Source organism: Apteryx rowi, unplaced genomic scaffold, assembly GCF_003343035.1.
Source record: "Apteryx rowi isolate R43461 unplaced genomic scaffold, aptRow1 scaffold_123, whole genome shotgun sequence".
In the NCBI taxonomy this organism is placed as follows: domain Eukaryota; kingdom Metazoa; phylum Chordata; class Aves; order Apterygiformes; family Apterygidae; genus Apteryx; species Apteryx rowi.
The window spans coordinates 882730-902091 of record NW_020447453.1 but is presented as its reverse complement, the minus strand read 5'-3'; the positions used below and the strand labels follow the sequence as shown (position 1 = coordinate 902091).

At 37.2% G+C, this 19362-nt stretch overlaps 1 protein-coding gene across 4 annotated transcripts in view; it reads right to left on the bottom strand.

The window, feature by feature from the left end:
• Positions 1–19362, bottom strand: part of ATP11A (ATPase phospholipid transporting 11A) — a 139025-nt gene that overhangs the window by 50155 nt on the left and 69508 nt on the right. For all 4 annotated transcript variants that reach the window (XM_026055417.1, XM_026055409.1, XM_026055427.1 and 1 more), the window contains 3 exons: positions 4663–4752; positions 4037–4117; positions 968–1075 (listed from right to left, as the gene is read on the bottom strand). In XM_026055417.1, coding sequence (XP_025911202.1) covers positions 968–1075; positions 4037–4117; positions 4663–4752 — 279 coding nt within the window. The remainder of the gene's footprint in view (positions 1–967; positions 1076–4036; positions 4118–4662; positions 4753–19362) is intronic.

Here is a 19362-nt window from a genome sequence, read left to right as displayed (position 1 = left end):
ATACCCCATTGCATACAAATGTTTGCTATGCCTGTCTCTCATAATATTTAGTTCCTTAAAATATGATCTCTGAAAAGCAAGGGGTAGGAGAGAAATGTAGAAAACATAGGTAATGCATTAATTAATGTAATACAAATTCCAATTATTCTGTACTTTATTATTTTTATTTGGGATAGATAACTGTTGAGGCACACACATGCAGTGTTCAGCCTGTGATTTCTTTTTTTTTTTTATTACTTGAAAAGTCAAGGCAGAAGCTATCACACTCAAAGGGAAAGGTCACAGCAGGAAGGCTGTGAACACTGTAGAGCTATTTATGGCCAAATAGGGCAAAGCAGAAAAAGATATTCCTAACAAAAATATTAGAAATAAAGAAATAGTGAACAAATATCTATCAGTTTTGCTGAGTTCTAAAAATAAACAAGGATGACAAGTTCATCTGCTCACAAAAAAAATTACAGACATTGATTTCTGAAAATAACCTTTACAACACCAGGAAGGGTATTTAGAGGAATTCAGAAGCCCCATGGAGAGGCTGGGATCTGACGGGCTATGCAGAATGTATTCTGAATGTGTTGTATTTTCTCTACAAGAAATAGGACAAAGAGATAGGGTGGTCTATGATAATCAGGCTTAAAGAAGTTACTAATTTGCTTACCTAAAGAGAACCAAAAATGAAGAGAAGACAAAAGACAAATCATCAGTGAAACAATTCAAGTAAAAAAATGGAAAATAACAGTTATGACAGAGGAGTTAACAGAGCAAGGATAAAGCAGAAATATCTGTAGCTTATTAAAATATTTTATTCAGAGATATTCAATTAAAAGTCACTATATTTTAGGTCTAATCTCTATGAAATGTAATAAATACTACAATGTCTTCTACGCTACATTTCTGTAAAATTTATTTTACAAAAACTGTAATGTAAAGCCTGACTCCTAAAAGCTGTTAAGTTATAGCTACTTACTCTTAATTTTCGGCTTTGCTTTCTAACCAGTTTACCATGTTGAATGAAATGAACAGGGCATTGGTTCATTGCATTGTCAGCTTTATGTCGAAGCCAATCTTCATAACCCTAGAAAACAGTGAAATGGATCGACGGTGATGCACATTTAGCTATAAAGACACAGAACAGATCTATCTTGCAAGAAAAATTTTTAAAATGATCCTTGAGCAAAATAAGGAAGAAAAAGAAAAGATTCTCATGAGAACAAATGAAACTGTGATACATAGGTCACTGATACAGTCATGTTGGACATATGTGAAAAAGAGCACTTACAGTTACAATTAGTCAACAAAAATATATATTTTAACAAAGACATTTTGATGAACAAGGGTGTTTCAATGCACAGAGCAGTTCCTGGTGTTTAAGTGATCATTTCTTGCTCTTAGTCTATTCACTATGTATTGAGTGTAAAGTATGTATAGAGGTTGTTGCTTAGAAGATAAAATGTAGAAAATGCATTTTGGAAGGCTGGGACGCCATATTGAAAGATGATAAGGTAAGGGCATGACTGAAGGTAGTCATATTTCCTGATTGCTTTACAATTATGTTGAACTTTTTAGCCCTGTGTGCAACATATCAGTCCTCAAGAACATTGTCTGAGGAAGAGACTTTGCAGACTAACCAATTTGGATTGCTGAATTATTCTATCAATTTGTGGTGTTATACCAACAGACAAAGTGAAGGACAGGGAATCTGCAACTTTCCAACCCAAAGGTCCTGCACTGGGCTAAAGACTGCGATTGACAAAGACACTAATGGGAAGAGATGGAAAATGCTACTTGTATGCCATTGAAATTTTACATCTAATTCTCTTTAGTACATTTGAAAATTCAGCATAGAACACGAGTATCACTACTCTGAATGCACTCAGAGATAAGCCAAGAACTCTTTACAGCTTTGGTGTAACATTCTTTCAGGAGCTGGTACAGCTGCTCAAGCAGGCCCCAAAGTCTACACCAGTAGTCTGAGGACAGACTTAAGGAGATTCAATCATAATATTATGCACAGCAAGTCATAATCCAGACTTTGTTTGACTCCTACCAAACTATAGTGAGAGACTGTCAGGTGTAACATCTAAAATCTTAGAGTAGGAAAGTCATGCCTAAAATGCTAGCTATTGCATTTATCACACCTCTGCTCATCCGCAAGATCCAAATTCTACTGCAAAGTACAGTCAACTGTGTATAGCCAGCAGTGTGAAGAAATAAAAACACTTTTTTATAGTTTCTTTGAAAACTAATGAACAATAAATTTGCATTTATCATAAAGACTATAAAGTACCAATGGTGGTAATCAGTTATCCTATTCAGGGACAATCAAAATTACTCCCTTTTTTTGTCATTGTTTTAATCGTCATAGCCCTGGAGCACGACCAAAGGTAGGTAAGGAAAACAGAGCCTCCATATAAGTTTTGAGCTAAAATGTGGAGCATTCTGACATAGGAATTTTTCTGATATCCAACTTCATAATCAATCCAGAAAACAGGATATTCTTTTTGAAGTACAGCATGAGAGATCTTTTTTATGCCCATAAAAAGTGCTAACTCCTTCGAGTGGACATGCAAAAGATTATGAACATCAAGCTGCTTGCACAAATCTTCCTAACACATTTATACCCCGTTCACTTATTTTATCTCCCAGTAGGAAAGAAATGGCTGATGTGTGGACCCAAAGATACAGTGGAGACTGAACCATGAAATGGAACTCACTGTGCCAGTGAGTTCTTACACTGATAGCTGTCCTGCAGGAGCAATTATGATTAGATTGGACTGAAGGCAACAAGCAAAACAAATAATAGAATCACTGTAAAGACCACTATTTGTGACTATTACTTTAGGAGCTCGGAGTCTGAGAAACTACTCTGTGGCTATGGTGAGACACCACAGTAAACGCAGATGAAGAGTGCTGCAGCCACACAATGCAAAGCATTGCTTAGAAACTCACTTGCTAGTTCAGATTTAGTAACATTTTTGATGAGTTAACTTTGTACTGGCAGGCTTTATGCCAGGTCAGGTATTTCTGCAGCTGGCCTGAAGCCGACAAAGTCAACAAATTCTGCTCTGGCTCAACCAATGGAAGTGGAATCATGTGCTCACACCTGATCCAGATCAAATTTGTAATAGCAGAAGCCCTGATAATGAACAGATCTGATACTCATGATTGCAATATCCCATGAATTAAAGCACTCTATAACCACCTTAGGTTCCACTGATTCCAATGAGATTCAGTCTACATTTAAGTGCTCATACTAACCAGTACCACTGTAGTATTAGGGTTCTAGGTGAAAAACTACCATAACCCATTACTTTTGATACTAACTTAAAAGTGAAACGGCAAACTTGTACAGTTTCTTACCAATATAATGCAATTCTATTTGAACAGAACAAGTTTTATTAGGATCTTTTAAACTTCACTGATTGGCAAGAACTGATTTCTAAAAATTATTTCACTTTTGTAGATTAATTTTCATGTTAAATGTGAGGAAATACTATGACATATACTCAGTACTAATCTGTAGGAAGTACTGCAGCTATCATTATAAATTGTAGATTATAACCGATATATAGTGAAGATTGTAGCCAAAATAATTTTTATTATCTGTTCATACTATAAAGGCTAGGACATCCTGAAGCTAAAAGCAGATTTATCTTATAGGCTTCTGTAGTTCTTACTAAACTCATTTTCAATCATTATAAAAAAATGTAATAGGATGTGGATTACTATTTCGAAACAGAAAAAAGTCAGTGTGCTGAGTAAACACAAGAATGGAGATGATCGCTTGGAACACAAGAATGCTGAACTTACAAAATAATTTAAAAGCTTCTGTTGAATTAAGGAAAGACACCACCATTTAGCAACCAACTCCTACTGTAACTACGAAACAAAAATAAAATTACTCTCTGAAAGTTCACCAAAATCATTTGTCAGGGACAGCCCTAAGACAGTATGACATAAAGGCAGGGAAAAAATGAAATATAAAATAAATAAAATACTCTCTTTAGTTTTACTTTTTTCTCATTAAAGTTCTCACCTGTTTGATAGCTGTTACAGTGATGACAAATAAAAGTGGAAGTCCACTTGTAACTGGACTAGTAGGTGTATCAATAATTAACTGTAACAAAAGGAAAAAATATTTTCTGGTTATATTTTTGTGACTGAAAACAGTCAATTTTTCAAGCAAAATGTTTGAAGTAATTTTTTAACCAATATGTGCCCAAGCACCAAGAACATTTAATTAAAAAGAGCAGTATTCGAATTCAATTTTAAAAATATACACAATACCAGCAAAAACTGAAAAATTATAACCACATGCTATAATAAGATATAAAAGATATAATATGCTATAATAAGATATAATAAGACATATTATCACATTTGCATTTCACATTTGATATTAACTATTTGGATTTTTTTTCAAATAGTGCTCAGGAAAATATCACACAAAATTCACTTCAAAATAGGTACTTACAGGACTGAAACTTTTTTAATGAAACAGAAGTTAATAAAGTGATATTTCTTTTGGAAATACCCAGATCTCTAACCATCTAGTCAGAGCAGTTTATTAGGTGACTAACTGCCAAAGCTTTTCTTCAATCAGCATACCTCATTGTAATTTGGAAGACTCCAGAAATTTATTTAAAAATGGGGATAGCTTACCTGAACAAGAAAAATGATGAGAAAATAAAAATTAGCTATTCTTCTGAACTGCTCAAACAAATTTTTTGGTACAAAGTTCCAGAACGTGTACTGAAAATAAACACAAAGATTTGCAGTGTTTGTGAGAGAAAATATTATTCATACTTTACGCTCTAAAAAATCAAGCAAATTCCTAATTCATAACCCAAGATTAAATACAACAAAAATACTGGATAATACCTTTGTTACTTTATTTAATATATTTACTGAAATGGAATCTTAATTATCAGTCATGTATTCTTGGAATCATATTAATTGCTTCAGACAGGTTTTTCTGAACTGTGGCAATCTTGGTACTATGGACTGAAATAGTTTTTTTAATAACAACAGTGCTCATTCAGATATTTAGCTACACAACAGTTCATTTAAAGCCAGCAAAGGATTTAAAAAACATTTTAGTCATCTTATTCCTAACAGTACTTTTAATTCACTTCCATTTTGTAGGCATGACTTGTGGAGGTAGGTGGCATTCTGAGTGTTAACTAGGCACGGATAGCAAGTTGGGGACCAAGTAAGTTGTCAGCTGCTCTTTTGTCCCCTGGCTTTAACATAAACATACTCCTCACAATAAACTATACTGAATAAGAGTGTATTTTTCTACTAATCTTACAAATAGCTAAAGTTTAATAAAATGACCTGAGGTATAGTATATAAAAGTGTAAACAGAAACTGTAAAAACTTCAAAGGAAAAAAAAACATAGAAAAGTGAGAGAGAAAGGACTTTAAGAGGTCATCTAGTCCCTTCCCCTGCCCTGCAGCAGGTTCAACTATGCGCTTTTCATTCTTACACACCTCACTTTGTAGGTCCACAAACTGCATCAGAGTATTGCACATCAGAACATATGTGAAAAATGTCAGCTAAAATTGTGTAAAAACGTGTGTAAAATGGCTTAAGAAAACTAGCACTGTATCATCTTATTATCCAAATTATCATTTGGCACGTAATAAAATGTCAACTCCAGCGTAACTTTTATTTCAAAGCAGGCAGCCTGGGAAGCTTCAACAAATTATTTCTTCTGCTACAAATGTGTCTTCTCTCTTCTTGGCAGACTGCACTGACAATAGCTGATAAGCACATTATACCACTCGTTATATTACTTCTGAATTTCGCCCTGAAAGCAAAGACAGCTAGCGCTCTAAAAGGGAAGTACCTGTATTCTATCTACAGACCAAGTGCAACCTTGAGAAGCAGCGTTTATTTGCACATACAACCCCTGTTATGCAGGATAATCTTATTACTTGTTTTGGATTAAACCCCATACCTGTGTACGACATAGGAATGAAATGTTCTTTTCCTTATGATGTGCCAAAAAGCAGTATAAATAAATATAAACGTTCCCTAAGTAAACACTTATCCTGCTTAAGAGTTACCTCAAAACCCATGGAGACATACATGCAACAACTTGTAAGTCAGGTGCTGCTGTCTTTCTCCTCAGACTGGAATGCTATTTGCACTTCCCCTACCCCATCCACTTGTGCTGGCTGAAGAATTTCAAAACAGAGCTGGTTAGACTTGATAGGGAGTTTCACTTGCACAATGATCCCAAACATTTAAAGCTGCTGTTGCGATATGTGACAGTACAGAGAGGGAAGGTCCCACTCCCAGGGATTTCAGCCTTGTAGTTAGTGACAAGGACAACAATATCAGCAACAAGGTATCTTTTTGCTTACAGTCTTAGAGCTGTAGCCATCAATGAAAGGCTTAAACGCTGATGGTGATGCACAGACAGAAAACAAAACATAAATTAGCAGATTCTTGGCTGAAAGATAATTTATGTGCAGGACTGTAGAGCATCTGGAGTTTTGACTTTCAGCTTTAGTTTAAGAACAAATAAAATAATTTTTATATTAACATTTTTCAGTTGTCTTTATGAAGCACAACCAAAATGTAACAATTTTCCAAATGAAAAAATCCTGCTTACATTCTGAATTCAACTGTTGTGATCTCCCTGGCACTCTAATGGCTACACACAGCAAAAAAGCTCTTGTTGGAGGGCTTTGTATATATGATTACACTAGGCATGAGACTGCAAACCACAACTGAGACATCAAAAACGCATGCTATTTTCTTATTTCTTTATTCACTATTATCAAAACACCAGATTTCTTTTACTTCATATGCTGCAAATAATGGTATGTAAGAAGAAACCAATTACAATAATTCTATATTTTCATCATTGATTATCAGGAAAATTATTTTCTAATCTTATGTATTTATTTCCTTATGAATCTCTGCCTGCGCAGAAGGTAACATGAACAGATGTTTCAGTGAAAACTTTTGCTTACATTTTTCTCTGTTTAGCAGTTTTGATATAACAAGTGTTTTTCCATGTTTCCACTGTTAAATTTTGATGATTTATACAAGTTTCACAAGAGACCATTCATAAAGTAAAATTATAATCTTGTAAGCAATAACTTCCTGTTTAAATCTCCTATATGGTAATTTGATTAAATGTATGGTGGCAGCATGCTGCTGTCAGATCAGATATTTAAAATACCAGATTGAGGAAACCAAGTCAAATAGTTAAAATAAAATCTGTAGAAAGTTCTGAACATTCACCTTTACCCTAAGTATCTGATCCTCCTCATAATCCAACCTCAGTTCACTACTTCTCCAGTCAAGCGCTGGGTCTCTCCTTTACTGCAACTTAACCTTTGGTCAGCAGCTTTTCTGTCTAAGTATATATGAATGCCTGGGAGCAGATCATTTTTGTGGTTTGAGAGGTGTTGCTTGAAACAGATGTTTCTTAAAAACAGAGAACTTGAAACTTCATTTTCATTTACCCTTACAGATTTTTAGCATTTTATTATACTGGATTTAACACATACACAGCACAACTTTATCCTGCCCATTCTTCTTCAAAGAAGTAACACTTTACGAAGGATTTTAGGCAAGAAAGAAAGAGCACCAAGATGTCTAGACAGATCTGAATATGTATTAACTATTTATATGGAAGCTGGTGCACATTGTCACAAAGTAAAATGTGATCACAGCTGACAGGACTTAACCATACCATAGTATTCTCAGTCCAGGGTTGCAGGTAGCATTTTTAATTTGGATTTATTTTGGAAAATACTGTAATCAGCCACAAAATTCCAAAGACATAAATTGTAACCGTCAACTAAAACCTTTAAGAGAGCTGAAGCAAGAAGGAAATTTGAGAAGGGCCTGTATCTATGTAAATGTAACAGCCCTCATTTCCACCCAGTAGAACAATACTTCCCATTGTTCATCAAATCTTGTATCCTTATTGGTTTGTGCTGCACTCTTTTTCCTGTAGAAGGGCATTACAAATACTACCTGACTAGTATTCATACTCTTACTGATGCATCACAAACATTAAAAGTATTAAATGAGAATATTTAATAACTGACAGTTGATTCTATTAACTTCTAGTGTTCATGCTGCTCAGAGAATGAGACAAACTCAGAATGCAGGTTCCAAACAAATTTGTAGTTGTGTTAAAATATTACAATTATCATAATGTAGCAGCACCAACAACACTTACTACAGGAATCTCCGGGCTATGAAATGAAGCCTAGCAATACTTGTACTACTCCAGTCTAATTTCTTCACATTTCCGCCTTGGCAGCCATACGACCATTGAAAGTTGAGAGAAAAAAGAAATTCACTTCAAAGTCTCTTCAGAAATTCACCTAACAATGGAAATAGCATGGATGGAAATTAAAGAATTCAGTTTTATTAATGACCTAGAAAGATACAACATTGGCTATGCCAAGGCAGACATCACTTTCTTTTCTGAAAAGACATGTTGCCTCCACTTCAGCTTTACCAGGCTTTCTAAACAAACCTGGAACGCCACAACGAAACTAGTCAGTGAAAACAAACGTTTTCAGGACATGCTAATTTCACAGTTCACACCTCCTGGTCATAAAGACATTTTGGAGGTACCCCACAACATTTTATTCACTTTCTCCGAGCATCAGTAGCTCAGAGCAATATCTACAAATGGATGATTAATGTATAACCATCATAATCAATCCTAGGAAAAACAACAGAGTGGCTGCCGCTCAGAGCAAGAGTTATCTCATGGCTGCATTCAAGTCTCTTAATCCTAGTTAGGCAGCAACAAAATAAAAATCTTCAACGAAAAGACATTAAAAATGAAGATGTTAAATACATTAGATTACTATGCCCAGGTAGAGAGCTAATTCTCTCTCTATTGAGTTAATTTCTAGTAATGTTCTTTGAAAACACTGAAAAACATAGTTTACGGATATTTAACTACCTTTTTCAATATATCTTGCTTGAAGGAAATAAGGATATCCAAATAGTTAGGCACCTGACACTTTTAAGATGGGAAGGCTTAACTGTTTGGGTTTTTTTTAATTGTTCCAGAAGACTTAGAAGGTAAAATGCGTACGTGCCTTCTGCATACTAGAGGTAATAGGTCAGAGAGCAAGTAGAGCTTTGTATTCATCTAAGGATTATGAACAGATACATCTAAAGCACTGTGAAAGGAACTGTAAAATCAGTCTGCCTGCATTCAAAACAGCATAATTCAAGCAAAATTGTAATCGTGATAATACCCGCAATTCTGTGCTTAGACTCTTTGGGTACACCTCGGCAGTACTGCCAAATGTGCAGCTGTCCCATCTCAACAGTTCTTGCATTCTGCCCCTTTGCGAAAGCCAGGACAATTCTAGATCCAACTACAGCACCTCCTTGTTAGAGCCAATCCCATGAATTTAAAAACACCAAATAGAGTACCATAACAATGGTTTAATTTTCTTTTAAAGACTGTATTTTGACCTTTTCATTTGATATCTGTATTCCAGAATTTTGGCTCAGATTTCAAGCTTGCTCTGCATTCTAAGAGGCTGATATTTTCTTAAGTAAAAGGAGAGTTTCTTATGTAATCACTTGACATCAAAAGCTGGAGCTGTAAAGAAAAGCAAAGCACTCCAGACTGCAGTATTAAGATCTCTCAACACCACTTCCTCAATTTCTCACAGCTTATTTGTTTAAACAGTCACCATCTCTTTTCTAACCTGCTCTGATTTCATAGTCTGACACTGCTTTCCCTCCATGTTACTGGACCCTTTTTGCTGTTTCTTGTAAGTGCTTAAATCTATTTTGCCAAAAATATCAACCATGTTGCTGTAGATGATGTCTGTAGACATCTTACCATGCTGAATTCTAACCCCTTCTGCAAGACAGAATTGGGAAGAAAAGATAAAAGCTGAACAAATAATGTTTTAGTCATTTCCTTTTTCAAGCTTGTCCATGTTTTTCTTTTAACAAATCAAGAAACATATGCAAGACTTGAACATGCCCATAGTGACTTCAGTATTTTTAACATACAGATTTTTATAGTACCTATCAATTACCTAGAGACGATATATTTTTTCAAGATGCCACCTTAGTAAGTGGACTGTATATTTATATATATGTATGTATTATATTTTATATATTATAACATAAAATATTGTTATATTCAAATTGTATCTATATATTTACTACATATTTTACATATATTTATATATATTTTTAAGGTATTCCCCCTTCAACAGGATAGATGAAAAAAGTCTCCTCAAAAGCTTGACAAATGCTTTAAAATTGGTTTTATTTTATATAAATATTACTCTTTTTTAGACAAATAATTTCCCAAAGTTTAACAGAGCAGAGAACTGGCAGTAACAACTACAGCAAACGGTGTGAAAAATAGTAAATCAATAATTAGCTGAAATCCTAAGCACTGATTTCAGTCTCTATCTCAAGTGACTTACTTAGAATAATCACATAGTAAGTTGTGGCAGAACTGAGCTATGATTTTTGATATATTAAATCAGTCTCACCTCTCCAAGCAAAAAACTTCAGGCTTCTGTGCTTCTTGTGATCCAATAAAAATAGAATAGCGATATCCATGAAATTTTGAAAAGTGCTTTGCAATGTATAGAACACAACTTGGAATGAATGTAGAAATACATAGTTAGCTATATTTTAATAGAAGTATTTATTTGAGCTTTATCTTCACAGTGTTTATGACTCTCTTGATGGAGAGACCCCTGTTTCTCCGTACCACATGATTCAGGGTAGTTCACATCACATTGCTCATAGTGAACCCCTTTTAGAGCAGATCAATATGCCCACACTAAAAGGCACACAGAACATGCCCTAGCTTGCTACCTAGCCCACAAGTATTTGTGCACAGACCTCTCTGCCCCACAAGGCATGCTATATATAATTATTTAGCTGCTTTGGGTGCACATGACCATGCCAGTTCCCATTGTGGCCTTTGCTTAGGATGCACTGTTGACATTCAAATGACATTGCTTTGGGCTGTGTTTGAACTCTTCAATTTAAAGCTCTCATGTCATGTCCCTGTAGAGGCCAGACAAATTTTTCCAGTTACGAAGCATTGCTCCGAGAAGTCTGAGATAGCCTAGGACTCCTCCGCATTCCAAGGGGCTCTTCTTGGTGGAGGCATTTTAATAGTTCTTTAACCTTCAAAATTAACATTTCCTCTAAATGTGGCAAGATAATGAAAAACCAGAGACTCACAGCCTCTCTTTGTGTTTTTATAACATGATGCCGAGAGTGAGTGCTGCACGGAAGAGGGGCAGCACATAGGCATGAATTTCTGCTGGAACAGTGCTGAGCATTATGGTAAAAGCAAGGAGCTTTGCACACTCTAATTTGTACTTCCTCTTTTAGCAGTTCCTGGAATGTCCTGAACATTGAAGTATTTCCAGTACATTCGCATGGGTAGAGATACACGGAAGGAATATCAGGAACAACACAGTGAGAACAAACGAAGGGAAAATGGCTGCTGGAATGAAGTGAGGAGCATCCCAAACAGTGTAAATGCACCCAAACAATACCATCATACTATCCCCTCCTTGCATGCACAAGTTTGAAACAGTCTGCATATTAAGATGTTATAAACTATATTTCTATAGCTTACTGCTATAAGCTATCTGCTATAAGCAGATATAGAAATTTAGAATCATAGAAAAACTTCAGCTGGATTTCTGGAAGCCATCTAGTCCAACCCCTTGCTTAAAGCAGGTCTAATTAGATCGGGTTACTCAGGACCATCTCCAAGGACAGACATTCCACAAGCTCTCTGCACAACTTGTTCCAGTACTTGGCCACCTCATGATAAAAGAAAAATTCTTCATATGTAATCAGAATTTCCCATGTTCCAACTTGTATCCACTGCCTTTCATCTTTTCACCAAATACCTCCAAGAAGAGTCTGGCTCCATATTCTCTGTATTCTCCAATCGCGTAGTTGTAGACTACTGTACAATCTACAGTCTGTAGACAGCAATCTACAACACAGATGCTCCCTCTAGGCCTTCTCTTCTTCAGGCTGAACAGACCCAGTTCCCGGAGGCACTCCTCATATGTCACGTTCTCCAGCTCCCTGACCAACCTGGTGGCCTCTGATGGGCTTGCTCCAGTATGTCAATGTCTTTTTTATAATGGGGAGCTCAAAACTGAACACAGTACTCCAGATGTGCTCTCATAAGAGCCAAATAGAAAAGGATCACTTCTGTCAACCTGCTGGGAAGACTCCTCCCAGTGCAGCCCAGGATGTTGTCAGCCTTCTTTGCCGCAAGGGCACAATGCTAGCTCATGTTCAACTTGTCCACAAAACTCCCAGGTCCTTTTCAGCAAAGCTGCTTCCCAGCCAGTTGGCCCCAGCCTGTGCTGGTGCATGAGGTTATTCTGTCCCAAGTGCAGGATCTTGCATTTCCCTTTACTGAACTTATATAAGGTTCTTGTCAGTCCATTTCTCCAGCCTGTCTGGGTGCCTCTGAATAGCAGCTCTGCCCTCCAGCTTGTTGACCACCCCACTCCCACCCCCCAATTTGGTGTTGTCTGAAAACTTGCTGAGAGCGCAGCACTGTGTCCTGTCATCCAAGTCATTAATCAAGGCATTAATCGGTATTGGTCACAGTACTGATCCCTAGCAGACGCCACTAGTTACCGGCCACCAGCTAGACTTTGCACCACATACCACATCTCGTTGAACCTGGCATTCCAGTCAGTTTTCCATCCACCTTATCATCCACTTATCCAGCCTGTATCTCATCAGCTTGGTAATACAGAGAATATAGGACACTACCAAAATCTTGCTAAAATCAAGTTATACAACATCCACTGCCTTCCCCTTGACCTCATCATAGAAAGCAATGAGGTTGGTCAGGCATAATTTGGCCTTGGTTAACCAATGCTGGCTGCTTTCAAGCACTTCTTGCCCTTCATGTGTTTAAAAACAGCTTCTGAGAGGATTTGTTCCATAATCTTCCCAGGGACTGAGGTGAGGCTGATCAGTCTATAGTTCTCTGGATCCTCCTTCTTGCCCTTCTTATAGATAGGTGTGGCATTTGCCTTTTTCCAGTCATCAGGAACCTCCCTCAATTGCCTGTCCTGACTGTCAGCTGTCTCAAGGCAAAGATCAGTGCAGTCAAGCCACTCCGTTGCACAGAGAGCAACCCGTCCTCCTCATCTTCCCACCCTGTCTTTTCTGAAAAGCCTGTATCCCTCCATAGCAGTACTCCAGTTATGAGAGCTATCCCACCATGTCTCCATATTCCCAATGAGGCCACAGTTCTGCAGCTGTGCATGGACTTGTAATTCTTCCTACTTGTTCCCCATGCTACACATATTTGTGTACAAGCCCCATTTGGGATAGGCCCCATGCTGTTTTTACAGAGGAGGTGTGAGAGCCTCCACTGGCATGCTGTCTCCAGGACACATCTACTGTGTCCCTTGTACCTTTGGTTCACTTCAGGTCATGGTAAACCTCCCACAGTATGCCTAGTTTAAAATCCTCCTCACAAGGTTGGCAAGCCTGTTTGCAAAGACACTCTTGCCCCACTTTGTCAGAAGTATCCCATCCCTGCTCAGTAGCCTTTGCTCCTCAAAGAAGGTTCCGAGGTCATAGAAGCCAAAGCCCTGCCTGCAACACCAGCCATATAGCCAAGTGTTGACCTGCTGGATGAGTCTACTTCCTCTTGAGCCTTTCCCCTCACTGGAAGGATTGAGATGACCACCTGGGCCCCCATGCCCAGTAAAAACTTTCACCCCTCCGAGCTCTGTAGTTATTCTTGATATGCATCAGGTTACCCCTAGCAGTATTGTTGGTGCCCACATGGAGGACCAGCAAAGGCAAGCTCCTCCAAGCAGCAAGCCCGAGGGCAAGAAAAGCTTAGGCAGTCTCTCTGCAACAACATGGATCCTGGCTAACAAGCCTCCTGAGACAATAGGTTAGAGCAGCAGATAGCTGCCTCCATCCCCTGCAGGAGGGGGTCTCCAGTAACTATCATGTGCCTTTTCCCCTTCATGCGAACATTAAGTTCAGGCTCACATGGCCCTGAAAATTCATCATTCCCTGATGGGTCTTCTTTGTCCTCACCGGCACCCTGGGTACTGTGCATATTCTGAAGTTACAGATCTGCAGGTGGAGCAGAAACCTTCCTCCTGCTGCCAGAAGTCACAAGCTTCTGCCTTCTCCATCTTTACAGCTATCCCCCATTACCCATTTAGCCAGGGCCTCCAGCTGTCCCTCCTTCCTTGCTTTGTGTGGTTCAGGCTCTTAACTTTGCAGAGTTTCTGCACAGACCCTGTCAATCTCCTCTTCATTTTTCCTGATGGTACACAGCCTGCTCATCTCTCCCCGCAGCTCCTTCCCTTGGAAACTCAGCACAGGGACAAGAGCACACCTCTGACAGGAGAGGCCACTGCTGCTCCCAGCCCCAAGGAAATGCATTAGCCACTCACTGCAGGTCCAGATCTAGACAGTGACATCCACCTGCTGATGCTCCCCCCGGGCCAAGGCCTCCGATATGCCAAGAGCATTTGCATGAGCTGATGCCAGAGAGCGTGCCCTGCAGCAGGTTGAGATCATCACTGCATCCAAGAAGTGCGTGCAATCTTGAGCAGAGATGCTGGACCTCCTGCACACCAGCTGTGTTAACTGGTGCTTCTTCAGGAGCAAATAAATAGCAAATGGAAGCTGTTTCAAGGTGTCTGCCACTCTAGCCACACAGAGGAGAGGCTTTGCCCATCCCTGACCCTGCTGGGTCCCTTCTTGCAAGACTAAGAGCCCACCAGACCACAGCTGACTTAGCCTGTGAACACAATCACTGCCATGCACTCCCACTGCCCATGCTGCCCTCACAGCAAATAGCATTTTTATTGGAATGTATATATAAAACAAACATTGAGAAAATCATTCAGTGGATAGTGTTCTGAACAGCATGCACTCTAAATACAAAATTGGTTATATTTTGATATATATTAATATTACTGTTTCACTAGTGTTTAATAGTTGAATATACAGCATATAAAAACATAACAATTTTGAAAATCTATTTTCTACAGGTTTGTATTTTTCCCAGCATATATGTTTAATATTCTCAGATTAGGTTTGCATATTACTGTGATTTACTAAAAGCAGTATTGTTTTAAAAGCTGCACTAAGTACCAGAGATGATGTGGGAACCTTAGGACAATAGTTCAATAACAGGTCACAGAAAAATACTAACAGCCTGTCCTTTTTATTAGATTTATCCTGAAGTTATTTTTAGGTTGTAAAAGACCATTACAATCGTTTAGAATTACCTATGGTCCAGGCCACAGAACTATGCAATACAGTTCTTTGTCAGAGTGAGGTTCTGAAATAATGTAACACAACTTCTTAAATGTATAGAGGTCTACCAAAAAAGAAAAAGAAAAAAGGATGTTTGGCATTGCAACACTGATAGATCAAAAATATATACCTTTGCAATTACTGATTTAAAGATTCTGCATATTAGGAAGAAAGTCAGTCCTGGACTTCTGTAGCAAATTAATTAGGCTCATGAGATGAAATAAAAACTAAGATCTTATAAATGGATATCTGATACTTTAGAAATGGTGTTATTATATTAGGAGTAATTTGCAGTAACACAAGGAAACACTGCATTATACTGAACATGAAACAGAACAAAGTCACAGTTGTACATTCATTCTTTTCTTTTTATAAGCAAACAATTTTGCTCCTTTTTGAGCAAACAATTTTGCAGTTTGTATTTTTTAATATTGTTTGTTTAGTACAGAATAAGGTATATAGACACACTCAAATATACTTTTATATTTAAATTTTATCTTTTTTATCTCTTTATCCTCAATTATTTCAAAATTTACATATGACTAGACAAGAACATTTTAGCATCATCCACTGAAACCTGACAAAATTACTTAAATTTATTTAACTATTAGTCACTGAGATTGAGATGACTCACAAATAATCAGATTAGTGCTGAAAGCAGCTAAGTTTTTCCTTGCAATTTATAGGACTCTCAACATGCAGCATTACCGTTTCAGGCCATTCTCATACAAATCAACGTCTGGATCAGTATCCAAAGAGAAGTCCTCAGGAAATGTGAAAAAAACAGAAGATAGTACTATTTTTGAGACAAAATTGGGAGCACTTCTGGTCAGTGAAAATATAGTAGTACAGCATTTCTACAGCAGGAGATAATAGTAATACTGTTTGCCATCTAAATTCACCTCATTGCTTCTTTATAATAACCTACACAAGACATAAAGCTATAGTACAAGTCATCATTCCATAATTTCATACCATAATTTAAACTGAATGAAATCTCTTTAATTGAAGACAAAGTTTTCAAGTTACAGTTCTTCATCCACTGTAGAATCAATCTTGCATTTCATTTAGTCATATCCCACTACTCTTCAGTATCATCTTTATGGGGCTTAGGCCCCACTGCTTCCAGTTATGTTAGTGCCCCAGACACAAGTGTTTATTGTAGCTGTAAAAATTTCCATTCATGAAACTATGACAGTAAAAGTTTGCAGCTACACAGGATCAATGTTATCAAGGCAAAATACTGTATACTGATTACTCACAGGCTGAAAACAAGAATAAAAGGCCTATTTACATGGCTTGCAAACCTGATATCTTTTAAGTTTCTCTAAGCCAGCATTTTCTGTGGTTGATAGGGAAAAAGAGTCAGTCTTCCTGCAGAGTGTCTCCTGTGTTTCTCAGTTTGTCAGCTTTTATTGACACACTCAGTAGTCTCTGACCCCTCACTCAACAGATCATTCCCATCCTGGCATCTCTGAAATTTTTGATTCTTTCTGGCGGGTCATTTTTTATGTTCTCTGCTAAAAGCAGTAAGCAACTCTAATCAGACAAGTCCTCACAGAGCTCCATATTGTTCCCTCAGAAAGATCTCATTTCTATAGACTCCCATCTCTTGTTCAAAAAAAAAAAAAAAAAGACAGATGTACACATCAAATTAGCCTTTAGTTCACTGACTCAGCTAGGAAATGCAAATCCCTACTGTGTCTACACATGAATGAGATCCTTCAAGCATAGCAGTTCTATAAATACATCACTTCCTTCTTCTGACAATTGCATTGATCTGGAATGTTACAAATTATTAACAAATGAATAAAGAGCTGAAAACATCATTATGCCACTGTATAAATCCACAGTTAGCCTATACCCTTGAATGCTGTGTGTACTTCTCTATCCTAAAACTCTATAGCTGACTTGGGAAAAGGTACAGAGAAATCTGAGCAAAGGCATGAACTAGCTTCTGCACAAAGAATAATTGAATAGACAGATTATTCAGCCTGGAAGAGAATATGGTAGAAGATCATAAACAGAACTGAGAAGATAAACAGGGGATGATGGTTGTTTTTAGATTCAAGGACTTGGAGAATCAAATGAAATTAGCAAGTAGCAGTTTCAAAATGAAGGGGCCATAGTTAATGTACTGTTTAACTGTAGAAATGTTTGCGGCAAGAAACTACGGAATCTGAAAGTTCGCTTGGGTTCCAGAAGTATTGAAGAAATTCACAGATGAGAAATTCAAATAAATAAATATTAAATACAAAATCATCACTTTTGGCTCACAAATACCTAAATCATAGATCAGCAAATACTGACAGAGTGTTCAGTGGAACTATCACTCCATGCTTGCTTGTTCTTGCATTCTTCCCCAGGCATCTACTGCTGGGGAAAACATACTGTGCTAGCTGGACCTTTGGCAGTTCTTACATCATTACCATGGTAGCTAGACAGGCACACTGACATACTACTATATATGTAAAGATATTCTCTTTACCTTACTGGTTGGGGTACTCTGGGCACAACAAAAATATGAAACTTGGATCTTAAGCAAGTTTCATATTAATTAGTTATTTTGTAATTGGTCAAGTTTAAGGAAAAAAAACAAAACTTTTTATGTTATCCTGATTCAGAAGAGGGGAAAAAAATGTTGTTTCCGACCAAATTCTGTTAACTGCTACTGCTGTATAGTTTTAACTTATTTTCCTTTTTACTCTGTAGTTAATAGAATCAGTAAATTATTTCAAAATTTGATTTACTTTTAAAAGGAAAAAAAAAAAGCAACAACCCCCAAATCAATTTACTTGCATTTTTTTCCTTTGAAACATTAGGATTTTCTACCAGTTGATATTTTGCCATGCTGCATTACTGTCAAATGATAAATCCAAAGGCATACAACAGCTACCTTAAAGGCCCATGCAGCTGAACTAGCTAAAAATTATATCAACATAAAGATCCCCCTTACAAAGGTGAATACTTTTAGAACATAAGCCAACTCTATGCACAATCCACACGACATTAATTTATGCCTTCTCTCATTTCAACACAGCCTTTTTGTAGTACATTCTCAAAAATATAATTGAATTAACACACCAAATCAAAAGGACATTTTTGTTTGGTCAAGGTCTGTCTAGAAATCATTTTTCACCATGAGGAACATTTCATTAAGCAGCCAGAACATTAGCCATGTTGTACAGTAACATCACAATATACAAAAAATATCCTTCTGTACTGGAATCAAATTATTATCTTGCTGACACCAGGAACCCTTTGGTGAAGCCAAGTAAAGTTTACATTTAGAAAGAATAATGAGATGAACCTTAGATTTTCCTAGCTATTTCAAGCTGCCATATTTTTTCAGTGTTTTATGACAGGACATTTGTCAGTATAGTAGCATACAGATAGTCTAATTGATGAGGTTTCTTCATGGTCTTAAACATCACTTTTCAGAAGTTTAGTTTGTCTTAAGTTGGTAAAATCTGTACTTAGAAGTTTGGATTCCCTCAGCCTTGAAGAGCAATTATCTTCCTTCTTGTATGAGCATTAAAGACCTATAAAACCATAGCTGAAAGTTATTGTCCATCTTACCAATGAAAGAGTAAGGAAATATCCTTCATGGTTGAGATAACATTACAGAGTGTGCTTGTGTGTATTTTACTTTAACAGTTATGGATTTCCCATTTTAATTTTGTATATTTAATCATTTTCAGTAAGTTTAAGGCTGTGTTTCCTAAGCTGTGGTAGGTGCCCCCCTAAAGGTTACATAAGGGAACAGGTAAGGACAGTGAAAGGTTAAGAGCTCGCTAGCTTACAGAACTAGAAGCAATATAAGCCAAGTCAGTGTGGTGCTTTGCACAGGCTATTTGGGGAGTATGTGAATAATAGAGTTTACTTGAAAGGAACAGTACAGACAAGGTAGAATGGAAAGTTTTCATATAAAGACTGTCTTTAAAACTGAACTTTCAGCAGTCTAACAAATTGTACAATATTATAATGCATTTATGTGAACTCTGTTCCCTCCTGAAATAAAACTGCTGTATTTA